This window comes from Lepidochelys olivacea (genome assembly GCF_965140295.1).
Source record: "Lepidochelys olivacea isolate rLepOli2 genome assembly, chromosome: 4".
In the NCBI taxonomy this organism is placed as follows: domain Eukaryota; kingdom Metazoa; phylum Chordata; order Testudines; family Cheloniidae; genus Lepidochelys; species Lepidochelys olivacea.
Genome location: NC_140414.1, coordinates 20,024,301 through 20,047,119, shown reverse-complemented (window position 1 = coordinate 20,047,119; position 22,819 = coordinate 20,024,301). Strand labels below are relative to the sequence as shown.

The window sequence follows — 22,819 nt, the reverse complement described above, 5'->3', positions numbered from 1 at the left end:
TGTGAGACATGTTCGGTGTGTCTAAATTAGGGGTTTGCACCACTGCAGCCACGTCACGGTAGCTACACCCATGGCTGAAAGCCGAATGTTCTGATTTGTTTCAATGCATTGCAACGTGCAAACAGTTATAGTGAGCCTCTGCACCGTGCACTGCTGTTCCATGTACGTTCTTCTCTATACAATTAACTTTATGCTACTTCTAATTAAGGGAACAGGAATGCATCATGGGAAATGAGGCAATAAATAGGTTTCCTCTCCAGCTAAAGGCACTTAGAAGCAAACTCACTGAGACTGACAAATGTTTAATTTTCTCCAGGTACATGGCAAAATGTTCTTTCCCCAATCTGATGACTCAGGAAACCCCAGAGAATTAGCAGAAGAATGTTTATATAAGGTCGTGCAAAATTCCTTCCTGAAACCCGAACCTTAACTCATCGCAATGAAACACAGGACAAAGGGATGGTGGAACTTCCTTCAGGAAGATTGCCAGGAATGGGTACCCAAAATACAGCATCCACATGAATGTACAGACAGTACTAGTTGCTCAGAGTTTAGTAACAATAAAAGGATCCATTTTTTCCTTGATATATGCTTATAATTCCAATATGGACAGTAATTTACTTTCCGCTGTATAAATGTAAATGATCATTTGCCTCAATGACAGTTGCTCGTGTGATTGGAGGTTAACCTCTAAACGACTTATATACTAACCCCAGTAAATACACACAGTGACAACTGACTTCCCCAGAAGCTGAGCATGTGGACTGAGGGGAGTATGAGCTAGAGGGCCAGATCCTCAGCTGGTGCAAATCGACACTGAGTAAAGTGACAGACCTATCTAGCGCTAGGGGACCTTTAAAGGGAGGTGCCCTCTGGCTTGAGGGGCCTTACGAAACACTTTGTGGGGCAGAACCATGTTCAAGTCAAGAAGCAGCTAAAATGGTCCTTTTGGCTCTGTTTGGACTATCCCTAGTTTCTTCCTTTCAAAAAAAATTCTGCATGCCGTAGTGACATGCAATTGCTTTGTTCCTCCAGAGACATCCTGTAACACACAGGGCAGATCACCTTCAGGGTATGTGAGGGCTGAAATTTCATATGGCAGCAAGGTAGTAGGATGCTCTAGCTCTGCCATGCTTCCCAAGGTAGCAATACATTTGAAGCCTGCAGGGAGCACTTGCTTCAAGAAAAAGGTCCTTAAAAACAGCAGTATAAACAGTGCACACTCTCATTTTCACCATTTACTGTTGAAACATAAATTAATTGCATGAAGGTCTTACAAACCATGCAAGTCAGAGCCTTTGGGGGCACTGGTATGTGAGGCCCTCTTGCAGTATGATGGGATGAACAAACACACACAAGACAGGAACAGCTTAAACAGCAGCAGCAACATAAAATTTCTACGAGGTTAGACCAGAGTGACCAAACTGTGTCTTGTGAGTCAAATGTAGCCCATGGCTTTCTACAATGCAGTCCATGGACTCCCTCATCTTTAATGCGGAGGGCGGTGGTGGTGGAAAGACTCCTCGGGAGACATGTGCAAAGCCTTGGAGAACTAGAGGTCCAAGAATTCAATGCTCCATAAGTGAGATAACACCCACTGTCTTAAAAAGGAGGCCATTTCCAATCTGCTTTTCTTAATGCAAAGTACCTGCAGCCCTGGAGCTCTGGGTAAGTTGCCTAAGTGATGTTCAGTTGGGCAAATTTGGTTGTCCCAGGTTAGACTGACTGAGAAATGACTCACTAACCCTACAGCAGAAGCCCCATTTATCTAACTAGGACAAATGAGCTTTTGGGGTAGGCAGAAGACTTAATTGCAAGCTATTCATGCTGGGGCATGTAACCCACTGTTAGCCGTTCGGGGATTTCAGATAAGATGGGTCCAGATAAACGAGGTATTACAGTTTTTAAAAGAAATGCTGGTGTGTACATCATCCCCTTTAGAAAAAGCAACCTATATGTAATGCCCTTTAAAGACCCTCTCCCAAATCAAACTAACAACCTTCAGGTTGCTTTTAGCACAGATCTTGCCTTTGTACTGTCTTAAATCATCTGTGAATCCAGAACCAGAAGGGAATCTTTTTGCTTCACCCTAACTTTGACTCCTGAGTTGCTTGGTTCACACAAGTGCTTGTTTAAACTCTGGATGTATCAAGCCACGGGATCCAGAAGAGGGTAGATTATACTTTGCTGGGCAAAGTCTCCTTTGCAAGGGTGCTTACTGCGCATTCAGGAAATGTTGAAACGGGTTGAAGCTTTTTCTGGCTGCCCTTTATTATGTAAAAAGCCCCTGGAAAAGATGCTCCATTCTAGGGTGCGACTATCTTTGGAGATTCCTCTTCTTGTTAAGTTTTCACAAAATACAAAATTAAATGCATTTTCTACATACAGAGCCAAGACTCAAGTAAGCAACTAGTATACGTACAACAACTTACACATTCAGTCTTGTTTTTAAAAAAATATAAATATCAATAATGTTCAGGAGCATTGTGGGTTGGTTTTATTTTTAAGGCTTCATTCTTTCAGATCCTTCATTATTTAACAATAGTGCCTCACTCTGATTGAGGTGTTGGGGTGGGGGTGGGGGAAGCAGAGGCAACCATGCCATGTTACCAAAGATGACATCTTTGTTCATGATGAGCTGGCCCATTCAAAAATAAGTGCCTCCTTCTCATACCTTGTAGCCAGAGAAATCTTTCACCTCCCTCTAGTGTGAGCCAGGCTGGATTAAGTTTTCATAGTGAGCTCTCGGGGCGATGGCATAGGGAGAGAAAAACAAAGACTTTATTACTGGTTTTTTCCTTCCTTGGATTCTCTTTTTAAACCCATCGCTCCACTGTAATTGTTGAGAGCTCTCCAAAAAGTATGCCGATTAAATAAACTCAAGCAGAAGAGCTGTACCCGAGGCTTGTCCGGGAAAGGTTAAAGTGAAGAGGCCGATGGTGTAGGTAAACTACTGCTGACCCCCGGGGGGGTTGTGGCTGCTGTGGCTGGGGCCGCTGCTGCTGTTGTGTCCGTGGGGATGAAGTCTGTAGGGAGGCTTTCCGTCAGGCACTTGAGCTGTTCCTGACCCAATTTAATCTTGTCGTCCAGCTCCCGCTGCTCGATGAGAAGTGTGGACTTCATCTTCACAAAGTGCTGGTACTCCTGGAGCTGCTCCTCCGAGAGGTAGTTGCCCAAGATGTCCAAGACCACACGTTCTCGCCGGTCCAGGTTCTCCTTCAGCTCCCGGGCATCCTCATGCTGGCCAGCCAGCAGCTTCCTCTTCTCATTGAGAGAGCTCTGCCACATCAGAGACAGGGAATTAACATCACAGTGCTAATCCCACAACCTCTTCCCCTCCCCACAGACAGCCTTTCCCTCCTCTGGCAGTGATGGCCTGGGGACTATGCTTCCCTCTTTCATGGTCACACACATGGAGAAGGGGAATAACATTTCAATGAGGCTCAAACATGAATCCTACTCAGTCATACTCTGAAGATGTTTGGTCAACATGGTGGGTGAGGTCATATCTTTTATTGGACCATCTTCTGTTGGTGAGAGAGATGAGCTTTTGAGTTTACACAGAGCTCTTCTTGTTTCTCTCACCAATAGAAGTCGGTCCAATAAAAGATATTATGTCACCCACCTTGTGTCTCCAATATCCTAGGACCAATACTTCATACAGCATGGTCAACATGGTGCAGACGGGGTTAGAAATTGTTAACAAAACACGATTGAGCCATGGTTTCTGCCATGCTTTTGCCCCCCGAGCATGGTCTGGCCACAAAGGGCTAAAACATGGTTAGCTGGAGCCAAGAGACCACCATTTGTCCAGCTATGTGCTGCTTCGTCTGCAGTTCTGCTTGCACAGCTGATGGTAAGACCAGTCAAAACAAATGCTTTTTTTACATTGCCAAGATGCACAGGGCGAGAGTCATTTGTACAAAATATCAGCCAAGATTCGTGGGGCCAGAATCGTGTTTTTTATACCCAGGGAACAGGCTCAACTGTTGGCTCCACTTTGGAGGCTACAATCCTATATATGGCTGGGAGTTTCAAAGGTTCCTAAGAGACTTAGAGGCCCGGTTCCCGTTGACGCACCTAATTCCTTGAAGCCCGTTTGAAAGTCCCAGCCTATATGTGTGTGTTCTTCTAATCACCCATTTGTTCAGCGCTCTGAAAATCACCAACATTCTAAAGTTTACAAAAAGAGACATACCCACTCTTCAGTATTCACATCTTCACCTAGGCTGCTCAAAACGTTCTCCACCCGGGCCAGACGCCCTGAGAGGGAGAGCAAGAGGTTCACCACTTTATCCAGGTCGCCTATGAACATCTTGTATTTGTCAAACTCGTTGGGCTTGCATAACTCGCTGATCAACACCTCCACCTCCTCTCCCAGGGCATTATTCATCTTGATGTCTTCTAGCAGGCTCTCCTTAGCTTCCTGCAAGATCTCCAGTTTGTGGGACAAACTCGTGATGAGCTCAGCCTGGTAGGAGGGAAATATTATTACTAGTCTTTATAGGGTATGCTGTGCTGTCTGTGTGACCATATGAAAACATGGCCCTGGTCCCATTAGAATGAAAATTCAGCAAATGCTGACAATGATCACAGCGGGATGAGCTGGAGAGAGAAGAGGAAATGGAGGAGACAGTGAAACTCAATGGGAGAAGGTTTGAGCTGTTGGCCAAATGATATTAGGGTACCGCTTTACTTGCCTAGTAGCCCAAATCGTAACCTGCTTTTGTAATGATTGGGCAAGATTTTTGGTGCCACGCCTTGATGCACCACTTGATATACCTGAAAGGGAATATTGAAACTTCCCTTCCTTTGTAAAGCGCTTTGAGATCTCCGGATGAAGAGTGCTTTATAAGACTGTATATATTGAAATCAATGGGAGTTAGGCACTTAAGTACCTTTAAAAATCTGGGCCTATATCACACTCCTACACCTTCAGGATTCTTGTTTGCATGTTACTTTTTGCACTGTCCTTTGTTCAAATAAACATTATTTTAAAAATTGATTGAAAAAAAGGGAGCAAACGTGACTAATTAACCAAGACTCTGGCCAGGGTTGTTACGGTGTAACAAATGCCAGGGCTGGAAGTTGTTAGCTGCATAGTGCATGCTGGCTCAAAAAGCCTTGAGGGAAAAGAGAAAAAAAACTTGTCATGTTTTTCCCTCCTATTTTTGTCCTCTTAGACTGTACTATAAAGTGCTTGAAGCTTGGGGCTCTGAAGTACGTAGAAACCTCAGCATCAGGTGCAAGTGCCACTTTCAATTTCAGCTTCAGCCAGAGCCGTGGCATTTCTCCCTTGGCAGAACCCACTGCCTGGGCTGAAGTGGCCCTCAGCAAAGAGAAACAAACCAGCATGTAGCTTTACCAGCTAAGGAGAGTCAAAGCTCATTTTGTGAAAACCCCTGCAGCTGTTGCACAGCCAGTGGGAAAATCACCCTGAAGGGCAGCCATGCTGTGCATGTCCTGGAGTGCCTGATTCCGATTAGGGTTTGGAGGAAAGCAATAAGTACATGTATTCCCTGGTATGAGGCTGGTACTGCTACGGTTCTGCTTTCACTGAGCAGTTAGCCCCAGCAGAGTGTGCATCAGGAGCGGTTGGAACACCATGTGTTCTGCTTTTGCTTTCAGCTTCCTATGGAGTAATAATATATCATTATCGCTAGTTGAATATGCATTGCACACAGAGGCTACAGGGTACAATATGAGGTCTCATTCCAAAGAGTAAGTCCCTGGGGTATTGAAACGTTTCAAGGAACAACCCTCTTTCTATCAGAAGTGCCGGTAGTTTCATGTAGGCAGACTCTGTGCTTCAAATAAAGTGGATCTTTCACTACAGTCAAACAAACTGTAGTGGAAACTCTGGGGATGCTTGGAAGTGGTCTTTTAAAGCAAGGAGATGCCCATTAGAGGTAGTTTTCAAAGCAAGCTTCCCTCTATCTAAAGAATACAGTATCGTTTAGCCGGTTACCACCAGATGGCTGCATGATTCACAGATCTGTTGGGAGTCTAGAGCTGTCACCAGCAGTTAGTTTTCTGATTGCGGAGTCCATTAGCATTTCTGTGGCAGGGCCGAGGGTCAGTGAAATGTGAACAAATACTCTTAACCATAGATTTCAGCTGCCCAGGTTCACAGTGATGGGGCACAGCTAAGTCATTTCATTTTATAGCTGGGAATCCCCAAGGGGAAGATGACTGGCTGTTGGGTACTAATGCACAATGTTTTTTGGAAGGGGGAAGAGAAATTATAGCCTCAGCTCCTGATTCATTAGCATTACACTGTAAGCTCATCAGGGTAGGGACTGTATCTTCCCATGTGTTTGTGCAGTCCAATGGGGCCCAGCTGTGACTGGGACCTCAGAACTACTGGAATACAAACACATCATAAGAATGGCTCTGATCCTGGGTTGTGCTTTGGTCTCTTTGCAATGCTCTCCCCTTGCAAAGCGGCTCTAATCTCAGTGAATTCAGCCTTCCCTGTGCAGGCAGATCCTCAGGGGGATTACTGGAGCCACCATAGCTGCTCCTACACCAACCTCTGTTGCAGCCAGTGCAGGGAGTGTGGCCATGGAAAAGGGGCGTGGCTTGGGAATTCCTATGCCCTAGTGCAGGGTTCCCAATTTTTTTCCCGAGTCCCACTGGTGCAGCTGCAATGGGCACTGCAGCCCACTATTAACATGAGTCCGTCAGGGAGAGGGGCATCACCGGGCGTGAGCTGCCCCTCACCTCAGCAGGAACCAGGGCCAGTGCAAGGCGAAGGGGCCAGGCAGGTGCCACAGCCAGCCCCTGCCAACACCCCCAGCATCAGCAGCCTGCTGAGTGCCCTGAGCTTGTCACCTGCAGCCTGGCCTCAGTCAAACACCCAGCACCTTGGGGTGCCTCACAGACACCCCCTGCCTGGGAATGAGGAAAGGACTTGAGGGCTGCCGCTGCCAGGAAGAGGCCCAGCTGTTTCCTTGACGGTCCCCATCATGGCATTGTCCAGGTGGAAACCGAGTAGCACCACCGAGTCCCGGTACCTGGGGGAGCCATGGGACCAATACTCCAGAGAGCCTGACACTCATTGATCCTGGGGTGCGGCAACTCAGAGCAGAAACAGCCGTGAACCTTCCAGCCTCCTCCAGCCACCCTGGGAGCCACCGCCTTCTCCTTGCCCTCCATCTGGCAGCACTGCTTTGCCCTCTCCCAGCCCTAGGCACAGGCCATCTCCAGCAGCACTCCGCCAACAAATACAATTTGGTGGGGGCAACATTCCCCATGCCCCTCCCAAACTCCAGTAATGGCTGACCACCCGGGACTGTGTCGTGGCCCACCTTTAGGCTGCAGCCCACAGTTTGGGAACCCCTGCCCTAACGACCCCTTGTTGCCTTTGGCAGTTGATGTAGTTTAGAGCAGCCTTCAGGCTGTTGCAATCCATGCTAGAGAGCCAAGAGGCACAGAGCAGCCCCAGGATCGTGGGAGTGAAAAGAGCATCTTTGTGCTCCTTGGCTGTAGCTGAGGATCCAGTCATTCTAAACACATAAGAGGACCACACTGGTCTCACTACATGTGATCAAGAATCCTTTGCTACTCCGACCCCCCCCCCCATACACACAACAGCCAAGCAAACACCAAACAGCACCTCCTGGCACTAATACTTCTGACTGCAGGCCCAGTTTGCTCCTCAGTAGGAAAGAATATGTTTCTACTGAATGCTACAGATGGGCCCTCGCTATTGGGCAATGTGAAACCCTCAGCTGTGTGGCTGGAACGCAGGACATCATCAGCTGAATACAGGCTCATCCTCTGAAACTGGGCTGGGTGGCAGAACCTCCCTGTGCCGAAGCGTTTGTCCTGAGCCTCGGCTCACTTGCTCCTGGGTAGCTCCAGTGGCTGCAGGGGCTGCACTCCGGATTCACACCGGCGTCCGGGAGAACAGAACCGAGGTCCCTTGTCTTTTGCCAGGTGCTATTGTAGTGACCCAGCTAGAATTCATGGGCCTGGGAAACTGGGGGCAAGGGCGTCGGTAGCCAAAGGAGCAAAGAAGGCAGCTGAATTATTACAGTGGCAAATGGGAAAATGCCACAGAGCCACTCAAAGGGCCTGGTCTAAAGCCCAATGGGAGCATTTCCAGTGACTTCCACGAGCTTTGGATGAGGCCCAGAGCGCGCTGCATTGGTGCTACTCACTGGTGATCTGCAAGTTTTGCCGGAGAACCGTGACCGGTCATTCAGAATGTTGTCTGTGTATAGTCCCTGTCCTTGAGCCCCTTGTACCAGGACAGTGTCAGGTGGTGGGGGTGGAGGCAGGGAGCAAACATACCTTTTAATCAGAGCTTTGTCCTGGAATGCCTAGGAGTCTGAAGTGGACCTGAAAGCACTTGCTTTGTATTCATTAATCAGTGACTCTCCTGCCCTTCCAAATGCCAGCTCACACAGTCCTTTGCATATTTACAATGGAAATGTGCTTGCTTTACCCAAATGACCTCTTGGAGTAGCTGCCTCCCCTCATAATACCTATGCAAATGTTACTTCACACAGACACCCAGCAAACATGCCAAAGCAATCTCGCTAATCACTCAGATCCATTTCTGTTTTCCCACGCAAATGTAACCTTTGATTCTTGGGACTTGTCCCCTTCTGGCAGGCTTGCACCTACTTGCTGGCTTGTCAATCCTTCACTACATGCATCTGAATCATTAGCTCAACCCCTTATCCTTCTTGTCTTTTTGTTGATACGGGCGGATGGGCGTTAGCTATGTTCAACAGCACTCAAAGGATTAATCCAATGCTGCAAATCTTGGACTGGCTGTAACTAGTAGATTTAAAGTGAAGTGCACTACAAACTGTGGACTAGGCTAGTTATTTAAACCAGGTGTTAAGTGGGGCAGAAGGCACAAGCTAAATGTTTGTGATCACTTGCGCGTTGTCAAATCATTTATTCAGTATGCAGTTATTATCCTGCATCTCTGCAGAATCATAGAAACGAGACAAGGCCTGTTACCTTAGCTATATTCCACTGCCAGGGTTGGATTGCTCCCTACAAAACATTTTCTAGCACATTGCTGAAGTTTATTTTAAATGTCCTATGAAATGGAGCTTCCCAATTCTATCTTTAATTATTTGCATTCCGGGTGCACCAAGATGGCCCAAATGAGATTGGGTTCCCCTTCTATCTAGGCCTTGTACATACACATAATAAGAGACAGACCCTGGCCCAAGGAGTTTACAATCACAATAGACAAGACAGACAATGGCTGGGAGCAGACACAGAAGGGAAACCAGCATTGAGTGGTGAAGGGATTCAGCCAAGCTCACACAACAGGCCAGTTGCCACACTGGGACTAAGACCCAGGTTGCCAGATTCCCAGTCCAGTGTCCTAGACACTAGATCAAGCAACGTGTGAGCTCAGTGCGCAAAGTATATACACGTGTTTACAACACAGGGTACTTGTGCAACTCTTTGTATATTTCAGCCTGTTCAAACTAACCTATCATACTGAAGGAATAAAAATACTGTTATGTTATCCTGTCCAGTGAGACACAGTGTGCTGTCAAGTTACAGCAGTGATTTGTTTTTGACTTGGGGGGAAAAGAACATAGAAATATGTGTGGGTTCTCTCCAGCAACAACCTGCCTCCAGGGATTTGCGAGCTTTGCAGTGTCCATCTTCAGTGGGTCACAAAAGTGAGAATTCCCCTGGCAACCTAGGAGCCCTGCCACCAGCCCTGCCAGAACTGAGTTCTAGGAACTGACATCAAGAGCCTCAGCAACAGAATGGAGCAAGAGAGAGCCCAAGGCACTGGGCTGGGCATCACAGGACCTGGGTTCTGTTCCTGCCTCTGCCACTGACCTGAGCTGTGACCTTGGTTGGGCAAGTCACTACCTTTCTGTTTCCTCTCCCACCTTCTGTAAGCTCTTTGGGGCAGGGACTCTCTTGTAATAAAGACCGTATGGCACCTAGAACAACTGGGGTGAACCTCAAGCTGACACTAGGAAAGCCAAAATTCACACAAGTTGGAACCAGTGTTCCCTCTAATTTCTTCCATGTGCGGAATTAATTTTGTTATATGCACCAATATGGAAGTAATGTGTGACTTCATACTGGTGCACAAAACAAAATTCATGTGGTGGGGGTGGGGCCGAGGGGTTCGGAGTGTGGGAGCGGGCTCAGGGCTGGAGCAGAGGGCTGGGTGCAGGGGGTGAGGGCTCCGGCTGTGGATGTGGGCCCTGGAGTGGGGCCAGGGAACAGGGGATCAGGGCTGGGGCAGAGGGTTGGGTGCAGAGGGTGAGGTTGGCTGGGGGGGTGGGCTCTGGGGTGGGGCTGGGGATGAGAAGTTTGGGGTGCAGGAGGGTGCTGAGGGGCTACGGTGGGGAAAGAGGACTCCCCCCAACTCTCTCTCCCCGCAGCAGCACCTGGGCTGGAGGGAGAGGTGCCTCTCCCTGCCGTGGCAGCTCTGGGGCCTGCAGGATAGGCTCCCCTCCCCCGGCCCCAGCAGGTCCTGGCTGGGGGAGGGCCACTCCCCGGCTGGGTCCAAGCCACTCTGGCTGCGCCACCCTGGTTGCAGCTGGGTCTGCGCTGCCTGGCCAAGCCCGGGGCTGGGCTGGGTCGCCCCGGCTGCGGCTGGGCCTGATACAGCTGCGGCTGGGCCCGATCTGGCAGCGGCTGGGTTCCAGACCGTTCTGGCTGTGCCACCCCAGCAGGGGCCTGATCGTGGCTGAGCCTGGGTCCAAACCACTCCGGCCGCAGCTAGGGCCGCCCTGACCATGGCTGGGCCTGATCGCACTGCTGAATATGACCCCTGGAGTGGGGCCAGGGAACAGGGGATCAGGGCTGGGGCAGAGGGTTGGGTGCAGAGGGTGAGGTTGGCTGGGGGTGTGGGCTCTGGGGTGGGGCTGGGGATGAGGAGTTTGGGGTGCAGAAGGGTGCTGAGGGGCTACGGCAGGGAAAGAGGACCCCTCCCCCCCAGCTCTCTCTCCCCGCAGCAGCACACGCAGACCAACAGAAACCCACGCTGTGAATTTACCTTCTTCTCATTGATGTCCAGCTGTTCCTCTTCCTTGTCCACATCTTTTGGCAAGTCTCTGATTTTATTCAGCAGCTCTGCTTTGGGGGCCGACATGTTATAGTAAGCAGTGCAGGTGACCAAAGTTACAGCAACTTCCTTTTCTTCTCTTCTATACCACAGTGAAAAAGACGCACAACAGATGCAGAGAGGGCTTTAGTTTAGATAAGGGAATAGAGAAATGTCAGGGTATCAGCTAGGATAGTCTATTAATAGGGTCTGTAAAGGAGACTGCCACTTCCCACCAGTAGATGGTGCATGTCAGCCTATTTTCAAATCCTTCCACACTGGGAAAGCCAGCACAATCGCACTGATGTTTGGTTGTCTGCTAACAACTTGTCTAAACACTGGGGCCGGATCCTCAGCTAGTCTAAACTGGTATAGCGCCACTGAAGTCAATTTAATTGAATATCTTATCCAGCATAATCCAGTTATAATTTATTACAGCAGGGCTTCTCCAGCTGTTGTATTTGGCCCTCTGTCTTACTCGAAGTATCAGAGGGGGTAGCCACATTAGTCTGGATCTGTAAAAGCGGCAAAGAGTCCTGTGGCACCTTATAGACTTGTCTATAAGGTGCCACAGGACTCTTTGTCTAATGTTAAAAGAAAAGGAGGACTTGTGGCACCTTAGAGACTAACCAATTTATTTGAGCATGAGCTTTCGTGAGCTACAGCTCACTTCCTCGGATGCATACTAATGAAGTGAGCTGTAGCTCACGAAAGCTCATGCTCAAATAAATGGGTGAGTCTCTAAGGTGCCACAAGTCCTCCTTTTCTTTTTGCGAATACAGACTAACACGGCTGCTCCTCTGAAACCTGTCTTACGTTAGGCATTCTTCAAAGTTTTGGGTAAATTTTGCAGCACACAGTAGTATTTTTCATAAGCGATTCCCCCAGGCTCCCCCCCAAAAAATATTGCCTCTCATAAACTATCTATCTGCCTTCCCAATGATTTGGTCCCGATTCTGTTCTCCCACCACTTTTACATGGAGGTAACTCCATTGGGTTCAATGGAGTTACTCCTGGTTACCCGTGTGTGAGATCAGAATTAGGCCCTTTCTCCCTGGTTTGGAGGCGTAGCATGGATCTCAGTTTCCAAAAACACGAGAAACGTCATTGCAGAGATTAGCCAACAAGGGGGTGGAGTGAAGCCACCTCTCCCTCCCCATGTGTCTATGCCAAACTCAGCACCATATTCTCTACTGGTCTTAGTGTCCTGGAGCTTAGAGAGAAGGTCCCGAAGTCAATGGCTATGCACAGCCAAGACTGTAGGAATCCCTTTTACAGAATGATTTGCTAATCCCAGTGTATGGGGACTGAAAGCAAACTAGTGCTCCAGCCTCACTGGCAGGAGGAATTCAGCCTGCACTCTTCCATACAAGCGAGCAGGCTAAGAGCACTTCTTATATATCAGCTAAACCCTGAAATGAACCGGGCTCACCTGTCATCCTCAGGCACCGTCCTGCTGGCTTTCTTTTGCATCATCTTCCTTTTCATGTTGCTATCTTTCAGCAAGCTGGTTCCATTGGGAAAGATCCCTTCCATTAAGTCCATGGTTGTCTTCATTCTGGAGTCTGGATCCAGGATATCTGCTAGAGACTTATCCCTATGGACGATCTCCTTGGCTAGGGCCTCTGACTTAATATCCTCTGGGGTCTTCTTCTTCACTTGAATAGCTGTGCCCTGAGTCCCGGGGCTGAGGCCACCATTTTCCGAATCCTTCCCCTGGGCCTCTGGCTCTTTCAGGTTGCCTCCAAGTTGCTCTGCATTCTGCTTCTCAGAGTTCGGCCACTCCTCTTGAGCAGCAGGTGACTGGTGCAGTGACTCAGTGTTCCCAACAGGTGGTGAAGCGGCCCAGCTGGTTTCTCTGCTGTTGGAGCTCAACCCCGGCTTTCCCCTGTCAACCAGACTCCTGGGAAACCTGCCAAAGCTGCTGTGGACAGAAAAATTCTATGACAAACATGGGGTGAAGGACTCCTTTTGGAGAGTGAAGGTACGGCACAAGCAAGAGAGGTGAATAGTAGATCACATTTCCCTTTCCACTACACGTTCTCTGGTCTATTTGAACTGTAAGCTCTTTGGGGCAGAGACTGCCTCTTGCTAATTGTTTGTACCTAGAAAAACCCACTCTAAGAAGCTAGTGGCACCAGAAGTAAATGATCCCCACGACTCCGAAGCACAGTTGCTTCCTTATTCCAGTAAAGACTGAATGAGTGAGTTACAAACTTCTTGTGTTGGACAATGTGGGGCAACTGTTGTGCTCACTCCCAGTGACACATAACAAGCTGATCCTTGCTGGGGGAGCTAAAACGACAGCAGCCACCCTCCTAGCAAGCGGTCGGAGATCAGGTTTGTCAGCCCCACAAGGAAGTCAATCAGCTTGACATTCTCAAGCTGGGAACGAGAATAAGCCTGAACAATTCAAATCCTAGCTGTCCTTTTCACACTGACACCAAAGGTTCCTTAACAACTCACTGCCACAGCCCTGCTAATAAAGTTGGGATGGGCCCGATCCTCAGCTGGTATAACTTTGAAGTCCATGAAGCTGCTCTGATTTACACCAGCCCACGGCCTGCTTTACAAGTGACTCTGGCGGGATAAACTAATTGCACTCAGGAGCTGCGATAGTTGCATAACCACCTCTTGACACCCAGTCACCATGTTGTGACAGGATCATTTTGCACAGGCTCTGTGATATATTCGGAGACACTTTGATCCTGCAAGTCTAGGTTTCATGTGGGATCATCCCCCTCAAAACCTGGGAGGTCCCCCTGACAACTGGAATGGAGAGCACCCACCGCAGCACGTCAGAACCCCAGGACTGATTCTCCTCTCACACAGCAATAAATAAGGCGTAATGTCCTTGTGCTGTAACTGAGAGGAGAATCAAGCCCAGGATATTCTGTTAGTTACAGGCCTCAGTGATAGCCATAGGTTTATGAGACCTATGCAGCTGCATAGGGCCCATTTAACCAGGGATCTCCTTGCCCTGCCAGTGCCACCGACAGTAATGGACTTGCCAACTTTGGGTACTGACTCAGGCTCACAGATCTCGGGCTGCAGGGCTAAAAATAGCAGGGTAAACATTCGGATTTGACGCTGGAGCCTGGGCTCTGAAATCCCATGACGGGGGTGGGTCTCAAGACCCCAGGCTCCAGCCTGAGCTTGAGTGTCAACATCGCTTTTTTAGCCCTGCAGCCCGAGCCCCACAAGGAGCAGTAGGTGTCGTGGGTTTTTTATTGCCGTGTAGGTGCCATAGAGCTTGAAAACCAGAGGGGACCATTTCGTCTGCCCCGTCCCCCGTATAGCACAGACCACAGTCTCAGCATTCTGTGACACCCCCTTCTTTCTTAGTGTCACTGATCCTTCTCTGTCCGCCCACAGAGCCAGAAGCGAGCAAGTTCTGGTGACAGAGACTTTGTCCAACTTCCCTGTTTTCCTTGCTGTGAGCGTACACTCCCTAGAAGCCTTTCCGCTCAGCTAGTGGCTGTGAATGGGTCCCATGGGTATGCAGTGTGTGTGTGTGGGGGGGGTGCTCCATCCCAGATGGATTGGGCCCGGCATATCTTACCCCTTATGGCCCTACAAAGACTAAAGCTGGCCCGGGAAGACACCAGGGCATTACAGCTCTCCCTTACCTTATTTTGGTCTCTTCTACAAGCCTTGTGGATTTGTCTCCTGTTATCCCACCTGCTTCAAATGCAGCCGGAGGAGGAGGTGGAAATACCTCTGCGTCGCTTGTGAAAGCGCTGGGGCTCCACTCAGGAAGAGGAGGTGGTGGTGGCGGAGGGGGTAAGGGTTTAAATGCAGTCCCTACAGCACCAGGCTGCGAGTCCTTGATAAACACCTCATCGTCTCCCTCTTCCAGCAGGCCCGGTGGGGGAGTCAGCTGAAGGCCTGACTCGGAGATCCGCAGAGAGATCTTCCCAGAGGGAGGAGGAGTCTCCGGATCGGAAGAAGTGCTGCTTTGTATCGGTAGGCTCTGCCATCTTTGAAAGAACTTTTGCCCAGACACCTGAGAAGACACCGAGCCCTTTGGGAAGCTGTCATCATTGACCGAATGAGCCCATTTCACTTTGGATGGGAGGAGTCTCTGAGTAAGCATGGCCTTTCTCTGCATTGCTTCTTCGGCTGAGTCCTCAGGGGAGCTGTCATTATGGTACAGAGGCCGTGCCTGACCCTTATCATTGCCTTCAGTGGGGACCGTGTCTAGTTTGGTACGTTGCCTCATTGCCAGGTCGTCCCCAGCAGCCTGCAGATCTGAGGGAGTCTGGGTGGAATGAGCAGCGGTAGATTGGGACTGACCAGGTCCAGAAGGAATACGGTTAAGAAGCAAGGGTCTGGCTCCCTGCTTAGGTTCGGAAGAATGATTCTTCAAGTCTGTTGGCGATGAGACACACCTTTGAGTCCTGCTGATTTGCTTAGGGGATTCTGAGGCCTGGTGGCTCTCAATCAGAGTGGACGAGCTTGTGAGGTCATTGCCAGGAGGATGGGGACGATAATTTGGGATTGTTGGCTTTTCAGGGTGGCTTCTTTTCTTACTGCTGTAGGACCTAAGACAAGATATAACTAAGATAAATCTACCATTTTCATTCAAGGAACCCTTTAAAAAGCTAAGAACCCCTTTAAAAAGCTAAGAACTCACATGTACCCCTTTAAAAAGCTAAGAACTCACATTAGACCTTAATACCAGAGGCATGCTGCCAATTTCTGCCTCCAGTTAAAGCTGATTTCAGTGGGATTGCACTGGTGAAACCAGCAGTTAATTCTGGTCCACTCAGAGTAGGCACACAGATATTATGGTGATGGACTGGGCACCATATAAGGACCTAGAGAAATAAAAATTACAACTAATCTATTAATAGGTTTTTTCCCCCCAAAGGGTGATGTGTAACAGGGTGAATAATCTGGTTTGAGGACTGTAGGAGAAATATATTTCTGTGGGCATGAGAGTCATGAAGTTCGATCCAACTTACAGAAAACAGCAGGAACTGTAGCTAACAATGCAGGCAACATAGCTAATCATGCAAGACCTAAGCAACACAGCTATCTATACAGGGACAACCTAGGTCCAATGCACTAGTTATTTAACTCCAGTTAGCATCTTGATTTATTATCGGCAGTGCATGTAGTGACTCCTAGAGACACTTCTTATTAAAGACCCTGTTTTTGGTTGCTTATAATTTTGCCAAATTTAATCTGTGTGGGCTGAAATGTCCCATGCTGGGTGTCTGCTTCAGGCTGCTTTTTTTTTTTTTTTTTTTTTTTTTTTTTGGAACATTTCAGCTAAAATGCTTCCAAGAATGAGGCTAGAGAGAAATATATTGTTTTAGCCATCTTAAAAAATTCTTAGAACTGTGAGGTCCTCTGGAAAAATAGCATATTATGTACTATTCATGCAAAACTGTTATTAGATGTATTGTAACGCATACACACAAGGAGGGCCCAAGTAAGGTTGCAGAGGCAAACTTAATTTTGACATTTCCTAACTTTTGAGTGCTCCACTTTGCAACATCAACGTTCTCTTAATGTAGGGTTGGGGTGTTTTTGGTTTTTTTACCTAGTGCCAGATGGGTTCCAGGCACTTTGCAGACAATACAAAGACAAGTACTTTGCCCCAGTGAGCTACCAATCTGAATGGGCAACAGACTAAATTGTTCACACCACTTTTAAGGATGTTCTCAGATGAATCAGAAATACAGCACTTGTCTTGAAAGTGAAAGCCCCACTTAGAACATCATATAAAACTCATAAGCCTGAGCAGGTATTTAGCTCAAAAACAAAATTAATGATAATACATACAAGATATTCCAAGCATGCATGAGGCTGTAGAAAAAAATCCTATAGTATTGCCCTTATATTTGTAAATAGTTAAAGACTGCACTATTAAATGATCTGTTGCAGGTGCTGTTTGAGATTTGGAGCCAAAAGGTGCTTTCAGTTATGCTGGTGCACACCAGCAATAACACCATGAAAGCCTGGGGGTTACTCTGGATTTACATTGGTGTAACTGAGAACAGAATTTGGCAGCTCATGCCTGGGAAGACGGGGCTGTCTGTGGTTCTTGGACAGTAGCAATGTGCGATCTTTGAGCCACTCAGTGTTTGTCACAAGAACCGGATGGTAGTTCTCCAGTTTAGAGGCCTGTCACACTGTAGTAACATTTGCTGATCCTCAGACTGGTAAAGCCACATCAGTTACACATACTGCACTAACAACACAGATGTTGGAACTCGGGGAGAATTCCACTAGCATAGGAGCTGCACAGGTCTGGCATACGTGACCCTATATTGCTCCCTTTGCAGCCCTCGGCATAAGGGGTGCACTGGGGGCAGAGCTGGGAGAGGGTATTGAGGATGTGATGGGGAGAAGCTATAGCACTCAGAGCTTAGCTAGTCTGGGCTGGGGAACAATCTATTAGCAGCCATAGGGAGGCTGTCATAAGGTAGCGCAGCCATTGGGGCTGCTCTAACTTACACCAGGGGTCACACTGGTCCCTGGCAAGTACAATCTGGCACAGGTAGTCCTATTGACTTCAGGGGTCCTCCTCATGTGAATTCACTGATGTGAGTAAAAGGGGATCACAATCTGCCCTAAGTGGGCTTTTTAAATCTGGGAAGGGTCCAGCCCTGTTCCCACTGAAGTCAAAGGCAAAACTCCCACTCACTTAACGGTGTAGGGTCAGACTCAAAACATTTGGGTTCTGATATTAACACCCACAGCTGACACTGCTCATATCTGTGTTAGCAGGTTACCACGGTGACCAGAGGTCCCAATATGATCAGGACCGTCCCAATATTAGGGACTTTGTCCTATATACGCACTATAAGGTGGGTAGAAAGTTGGCTAGATTGTCGGGCTCAACGGGTAGTGATCAATGGCTCCATGTCTGGATGGCAGCCAGTATCAAGTGGAGTGCCCCAAGGGTCGGTCCTGGGGCCGGTTTTGTTCAATATCTTCATAAATGATCTGGAGGATGGTGTGGATTGCACTATCAGCAAATTTGCAGATGATACTTAACTAGGAGGAGCGGTAGATACAGTGGCAGGTAGGGATAGGATACAGAGGGACCTAGACAAATTGTAGGATTGGGCCAAAAGAAATCTGATGAGGTTCAACAAGGATAAGTGCAGGGTCCTGCACTTAGGACGGAAGAACCCAATGCACCGCTACAGACTAGGAACCGAATGGCTTAGGCAGCAGTTCTGTGGAAAAGGACCTAGGGGTGACAGTGGACGAGAAGCTGGATATGAGTCAACAGTGTGCCCTTGTTGCCAAGAAGGCCAATGGCATTTTGGGATGTATAAGTAGGGGCATAGCGAGCAGATCAAGGGACGTGATCGTTCCCCTCTATTTGACATTGGTGAGGCCTCATCTGGAGTACTGTGTCCAGTTTTGGGCCCCGCACTACAAGAAGGATGTGGATAAATTGGAGAGAGTCCAGCGAAGGGCAACAAAAATGATTAGGGGACTGGAACACATGACTTATGAGGAGAGGCTGAGGGAACTGGGATTGTTTAGTCTGCAGAAGAGAAGAATGAGGGGGGATTTGATAGCTACTTTCAACTACCTGAGAGGTGGTTCCAAAGAGGATGGTTCTAGACTATTCTCAGTGGTAGAAGAGGACAGGACAAGGAGTAATGGTCTCAAGTTGCAGTGGGGGAGGTTTAGGTTGGATATTAGGAAAAACTTTTTCACTAGGAGGGTGGTGAAACACTAGAATGCGTTACCTAGGGAGGTGGTAGAATCTCCTTCCTTAGAAGTTTTTAAGGTCAGGCTTGACAAAGCCCTGGCTGGGATGATTTAATTGGGGATTGGTCCTGCTTTGAGCAGGGGGTTGGACTAGATGACCTCCTGAGGTCCCTTCCAACCCTGATATTCTATGATTCTAACTATGTCCCTCCTCCCTCCCAAAAAAGTGCCCCAATTTTTCACACTTGCTATCTGGTCAGCCTACATGTCACAGTGGGACAAAACCACCCACAGAGGATCCTTTGTGGAGTCGCCAGGCGACACATGAGCAAAAAAGTGTCACCACTGAGTGATCCATCCATGTTTTTTTCAAGCACATGAATGGCACCAACACAAAACCCACGTACACAACGTGACATGGGCCCAGTGCAGGGCTGGGGTGAGTGGGCATGTAACTCCCCAGAGTCAATGGAGTTTCAGGGGTGTATTTGGTCCCTGCACTCCATGTTTTATCTATCCAAAGAATCCTGACCATTAAGTGCAGGGCACTTTACATTCCACTGGAAAATATGCTAATACAACACACGTGTTGCGGATGCAGTAGAAACGTCACAAAGATGTGAAGATAGTAAAGCAATCCAGGAATGCTGCTCTTGGCAGGAAAACACATAACATAATAACCCCTTTCCTGCCCCTCTTGGCTCACTTTCAGACCTGGTGTTAAATTCAGTTACTTAGCTGCTTGGAAATGATGGAAGTTACAATATAGCGAAGAATTATGAAACACTGAAGGTAAAAAAAATGGAGAGGGCAGGAAGAGTTTAAGAATAAGAGCCAGCTGTGTCATCCTCTAATGAGCACTGCAAACACTGTTCAAATCCTGTAGGAAAACTGCATGTTTTAAAATATTCAAAAATGGTGGTGATGTAGGACAAAATTCTCTTCTGTGGTTTACACTACAAATCTCTAAGGAGCATAGGAGTCGTGAGACTGGATCAGAACCATCTAATCCAATATCCTGTCTCTGACTTACCCTGTCTTATCCACCTGGATTGCATTTCCAGCACTCACTGCATTGTTGCCCCGATGCCGTTCGAAGGCGATTTGGGAGATGGCTGGGGATGTGATTCCCAAAGTGATGAAAGGGTGGAAAGTATCTTTTTTGTAGGTGGCCGGAGAGCAGAATTCCCTTTTGAATAATTATCTTAATACTGCCTGGGTTTTGTTGTGATCACATGTGTCTCGGTGTCTAGAGCTTTGCATAGGAGTCTTTTTAATATTTAAATTGAAACAAATATATAAAACTGACCACCTTGAAATCTGGTCAGTATAAAAAAGCCTGTTACTTAGCAGTGTCAGGTACTATGCATGCCCCTGTGCCCCCGACCTAGTTTGTGGGCTTTACAATCACATTTAAATGTGTCCCTCTCCCTATACTGAGTGAAAAACCCTGACTGTACAGGGAAAACAAGGAAACCGTCTCACTGCAAAGCCCCCACCCCAGCAAGGTACCTAACCACCTGCCCACCAATGGGAATGTTCATGTGCTAAGATTAGGTACCCTGCTGGATCAGGGCCAAATAAACATACAGGCACATTAGGGTAATTTTTCTCCAGTTTCTCTCAGTTGTGGCTGTAGAGATTTACAGAGACCCAGGAATTTAAGATGTGACATTTAACAATAGCCGGTCAAACACTGTCAGAGAGAAGTGTTATTTTTAAGTCAACAGGACTTCTGCATACTAAACTAGGATAGACCATGCTACAGAAATGTGCATCGGGGAGAGGAGATCGGAGAGAAGGTTTTACCTTTAACTAATTTCTATGCTGAAAAACAAGAGCTAACAGCAGCTTAGCCCCTCTAACTCTGCCAGGTGTATCACGTATGACAACCAAAATGCGGTCTCCCAGTGCACCCACAGCATATGGTTTGTCCAGCTCCTAATATCCCATTCATTTAAATCAACGACATATTACAGTTGCTGCCAACAACAAAGGGGTTAGCACCAGCAACTGGAGAAGAGACATAAATATAAACCTACCCATCTCCTGCACCAACCACGTAAGAAGGATTTTTCACCAAGTGGCCAAATTCATTACTTTCCCCTCTCAGCAAGTCCTGGAACACAAAAAGGAGCAGAGTGAGCAGCAAGTTGAAAACGGCTGAAGCTTCTTAACACAAGAGCACTCTGTGTGTCATTTACACTGGGAAGTAAAGAGCAGGAGTGTGGTCTAGTGGTTAGAGTAAAACTATGCCACCAGGGAACTTCTGAGGTGCTCGCTAAACCAAATGGATTCACCCTTGCTGACACACGGAGGCCTGCTTGGCAGCAATTCTACCACCACCCTCCCTAAGAGGTTTTACAGAAGGATGGGGGCCTACGTTCCCTTCAGAGCTGCCCCCCAGTGAAGGCTGCTGTGGAGATGCCATGAATCAGCCATTGCCCTCACTTCCCCGGCCAACACCGCTCCTTTTCCTGCTGGTCACCCAAGGAAGGGGAGACTGTGGTGGTTTTCTGTGGCCAGACTTACCTCAGTGGAAGCCAGAGTTGAATATTGCCCAGAGACTGAAAGAGCCTTCAACCATACTGTGATTCTGAGGCTGCCATTTTCCCATCACGCCCTTCCTCTGATTGGCAGGACAGCCCGTGTGAGCACAGCACAGATCTTGCTCCCATTACAATCAACGCAAGTTTTGCCCCAGGTGGCTTAAATGGGAACCGGATGAGGCCTGTGACTTCCTAAGTGGAAGCTAATTGTCAGTACTGCAGTGGTGTTCAGCTGGCCAGGGTAACGGTGCCTTGTCGCAGCACAATCCCTTCTCCTTGAACACCAAGCCATCACATAGCTCTTCCTCACCAGAGCTCCGCCCAAGCCTAGCATAACGTGCCATAGCCAGCTCATCACCACTGCTGTACTGTAACGAGTCTCTCTGTCCTTTCGGAGCCCATTTCTGATCATGCGCCCACAGCCAGATCTTCAAAGACTCCCATTTAGACACCAAAATAAATGGCTGCATTTCAAAGGGCCTCAGCAGGTTGGCTGCTCTGCTCTTTTGAAAGGCTAGTCACTTGTCTCTATGGGAGTTGCTGGGTGCTGTGGACATTTGCAAAACCAGTGTTGAACACTGAAAAATCTGGCCCTGAGTTCTTTTGGAAATCTGGTTCCGACTGCTTCCCCCAAAGGATTTAAGTCTATTACCTGACAGGATGGTAAATGCTGAGCATTCATTTCAAGACTCAGTCTTTCCTCCCTAACTTTTCTGATGAGGTTTTCAGTGTAGGGCCCTTCATTCCAATTTTTCCCAGGTTTTGTTTGCTCTCTTTCCATTGTTGAGCATGGGAGGGGTAGGGTTTCTGCTGATCTTGATTTAGAAGTTGGGGAGCTGAAAGATAGGTGGGCTGAGACAAGTCAAAAGAGCAGAAAGAGGAAGACAGAGACTGTGCTCTGCAGACTGAGGGCTAATAATTCCACACGGCTATCGATTTCCTCACATCTTTAAACAAATTCCTACAGTGATACTGTGCTGGGATTCATATTCAGCATGAAGAGAACAGCATATACCGTAAGCAAAGCCCTGAATAGCATACAATGAGCTAAGTCTGCTTATAAAATGGGAACGAATGTTTTCCACAGAGGAGCTGAGCTGGTTAAAAAAAAACACCTACGTATTCCCCTCTTCACACACACTTTAACATTTTTGGTTCTGTACTGTGGACTCTAGCCCCAATTCTGAACAACATCCCTATTCATGAAAACAGATGCATAACTTAAGTCCTAGTGGAGTTTTAACTATGTGCTTGAAGTTAAACATAAAGATGCTTTCCTGAATCAGGGTCTAAGAGTAAAATTTTCAATAGTGCCTAATTGCTTTAGGGCCCTAAGTCCTATTTTCAAAAGTCAAAAGCCTAAAGCACTTTTGAAAAGTAGGACTTTGGGTCCTAAATCATTTAGGACACTTTTGAAAGGGTTACCCTTGTTGCTGGATTTAAGCACGTGCTTAAGTGATTTCCTGAACTGGGGTCCGTTAGAGTATCTGCACAGTTGTTATCTTCTTCCCAGCGTCAGTTCCTCAGTTCACACCAT

General features: G+C 47.8%; 1 protein-coding gene across 3 annotated transcripts in view; it reads right to left on the bottom strand.

Annotated features, from left to right (window-relative positions):
* Positions 1 to 286: 286 nt before the first annotated feature.
* Positions 287 to 22,819, bottom strand: part of SHROOM3 (shroom family member 3) — a 239,384-nt gene continuing 216,851 nt past the window's right edge. For 2 of the 3 annotated variants that reach the window (XM_084625321.1, XM_084625323.1), the window contains 6 exons: positions 20,776 to 20,852; positions 14,680 to 15,594; positions 12,483 to 12,974; positions 11,003 to 11,153; positions 4,199 to 4,471; positions 287 to 3,279 (listed from right to left, as the gene is read on the bottom strand). In XM_084625321.1, the coding sequence (XP_084481447.1) occupies positions 2,920 to 3,279; positions 4,199 to 4,471; positions 11,003 to 11,153; positions 12,483 to 12,974; positions 14,680 to 15,594; positions 20,776 to 20,852 (2,268 nt within the window). In that variant the 3' untranslated portion in view covers positions 287 to 2,919. The remainder of the gene's footprint in view (positions 3,280 to 4,198; positions 4,472 to 11,002; positions 11,154 to 12,482; positions 12,975 to 14,679; positions 15,595 to 20,775; positions 20,853 to 22,819) is intronic. The other variant, XM_084625322.1, reaches the window with a different exon arrangement.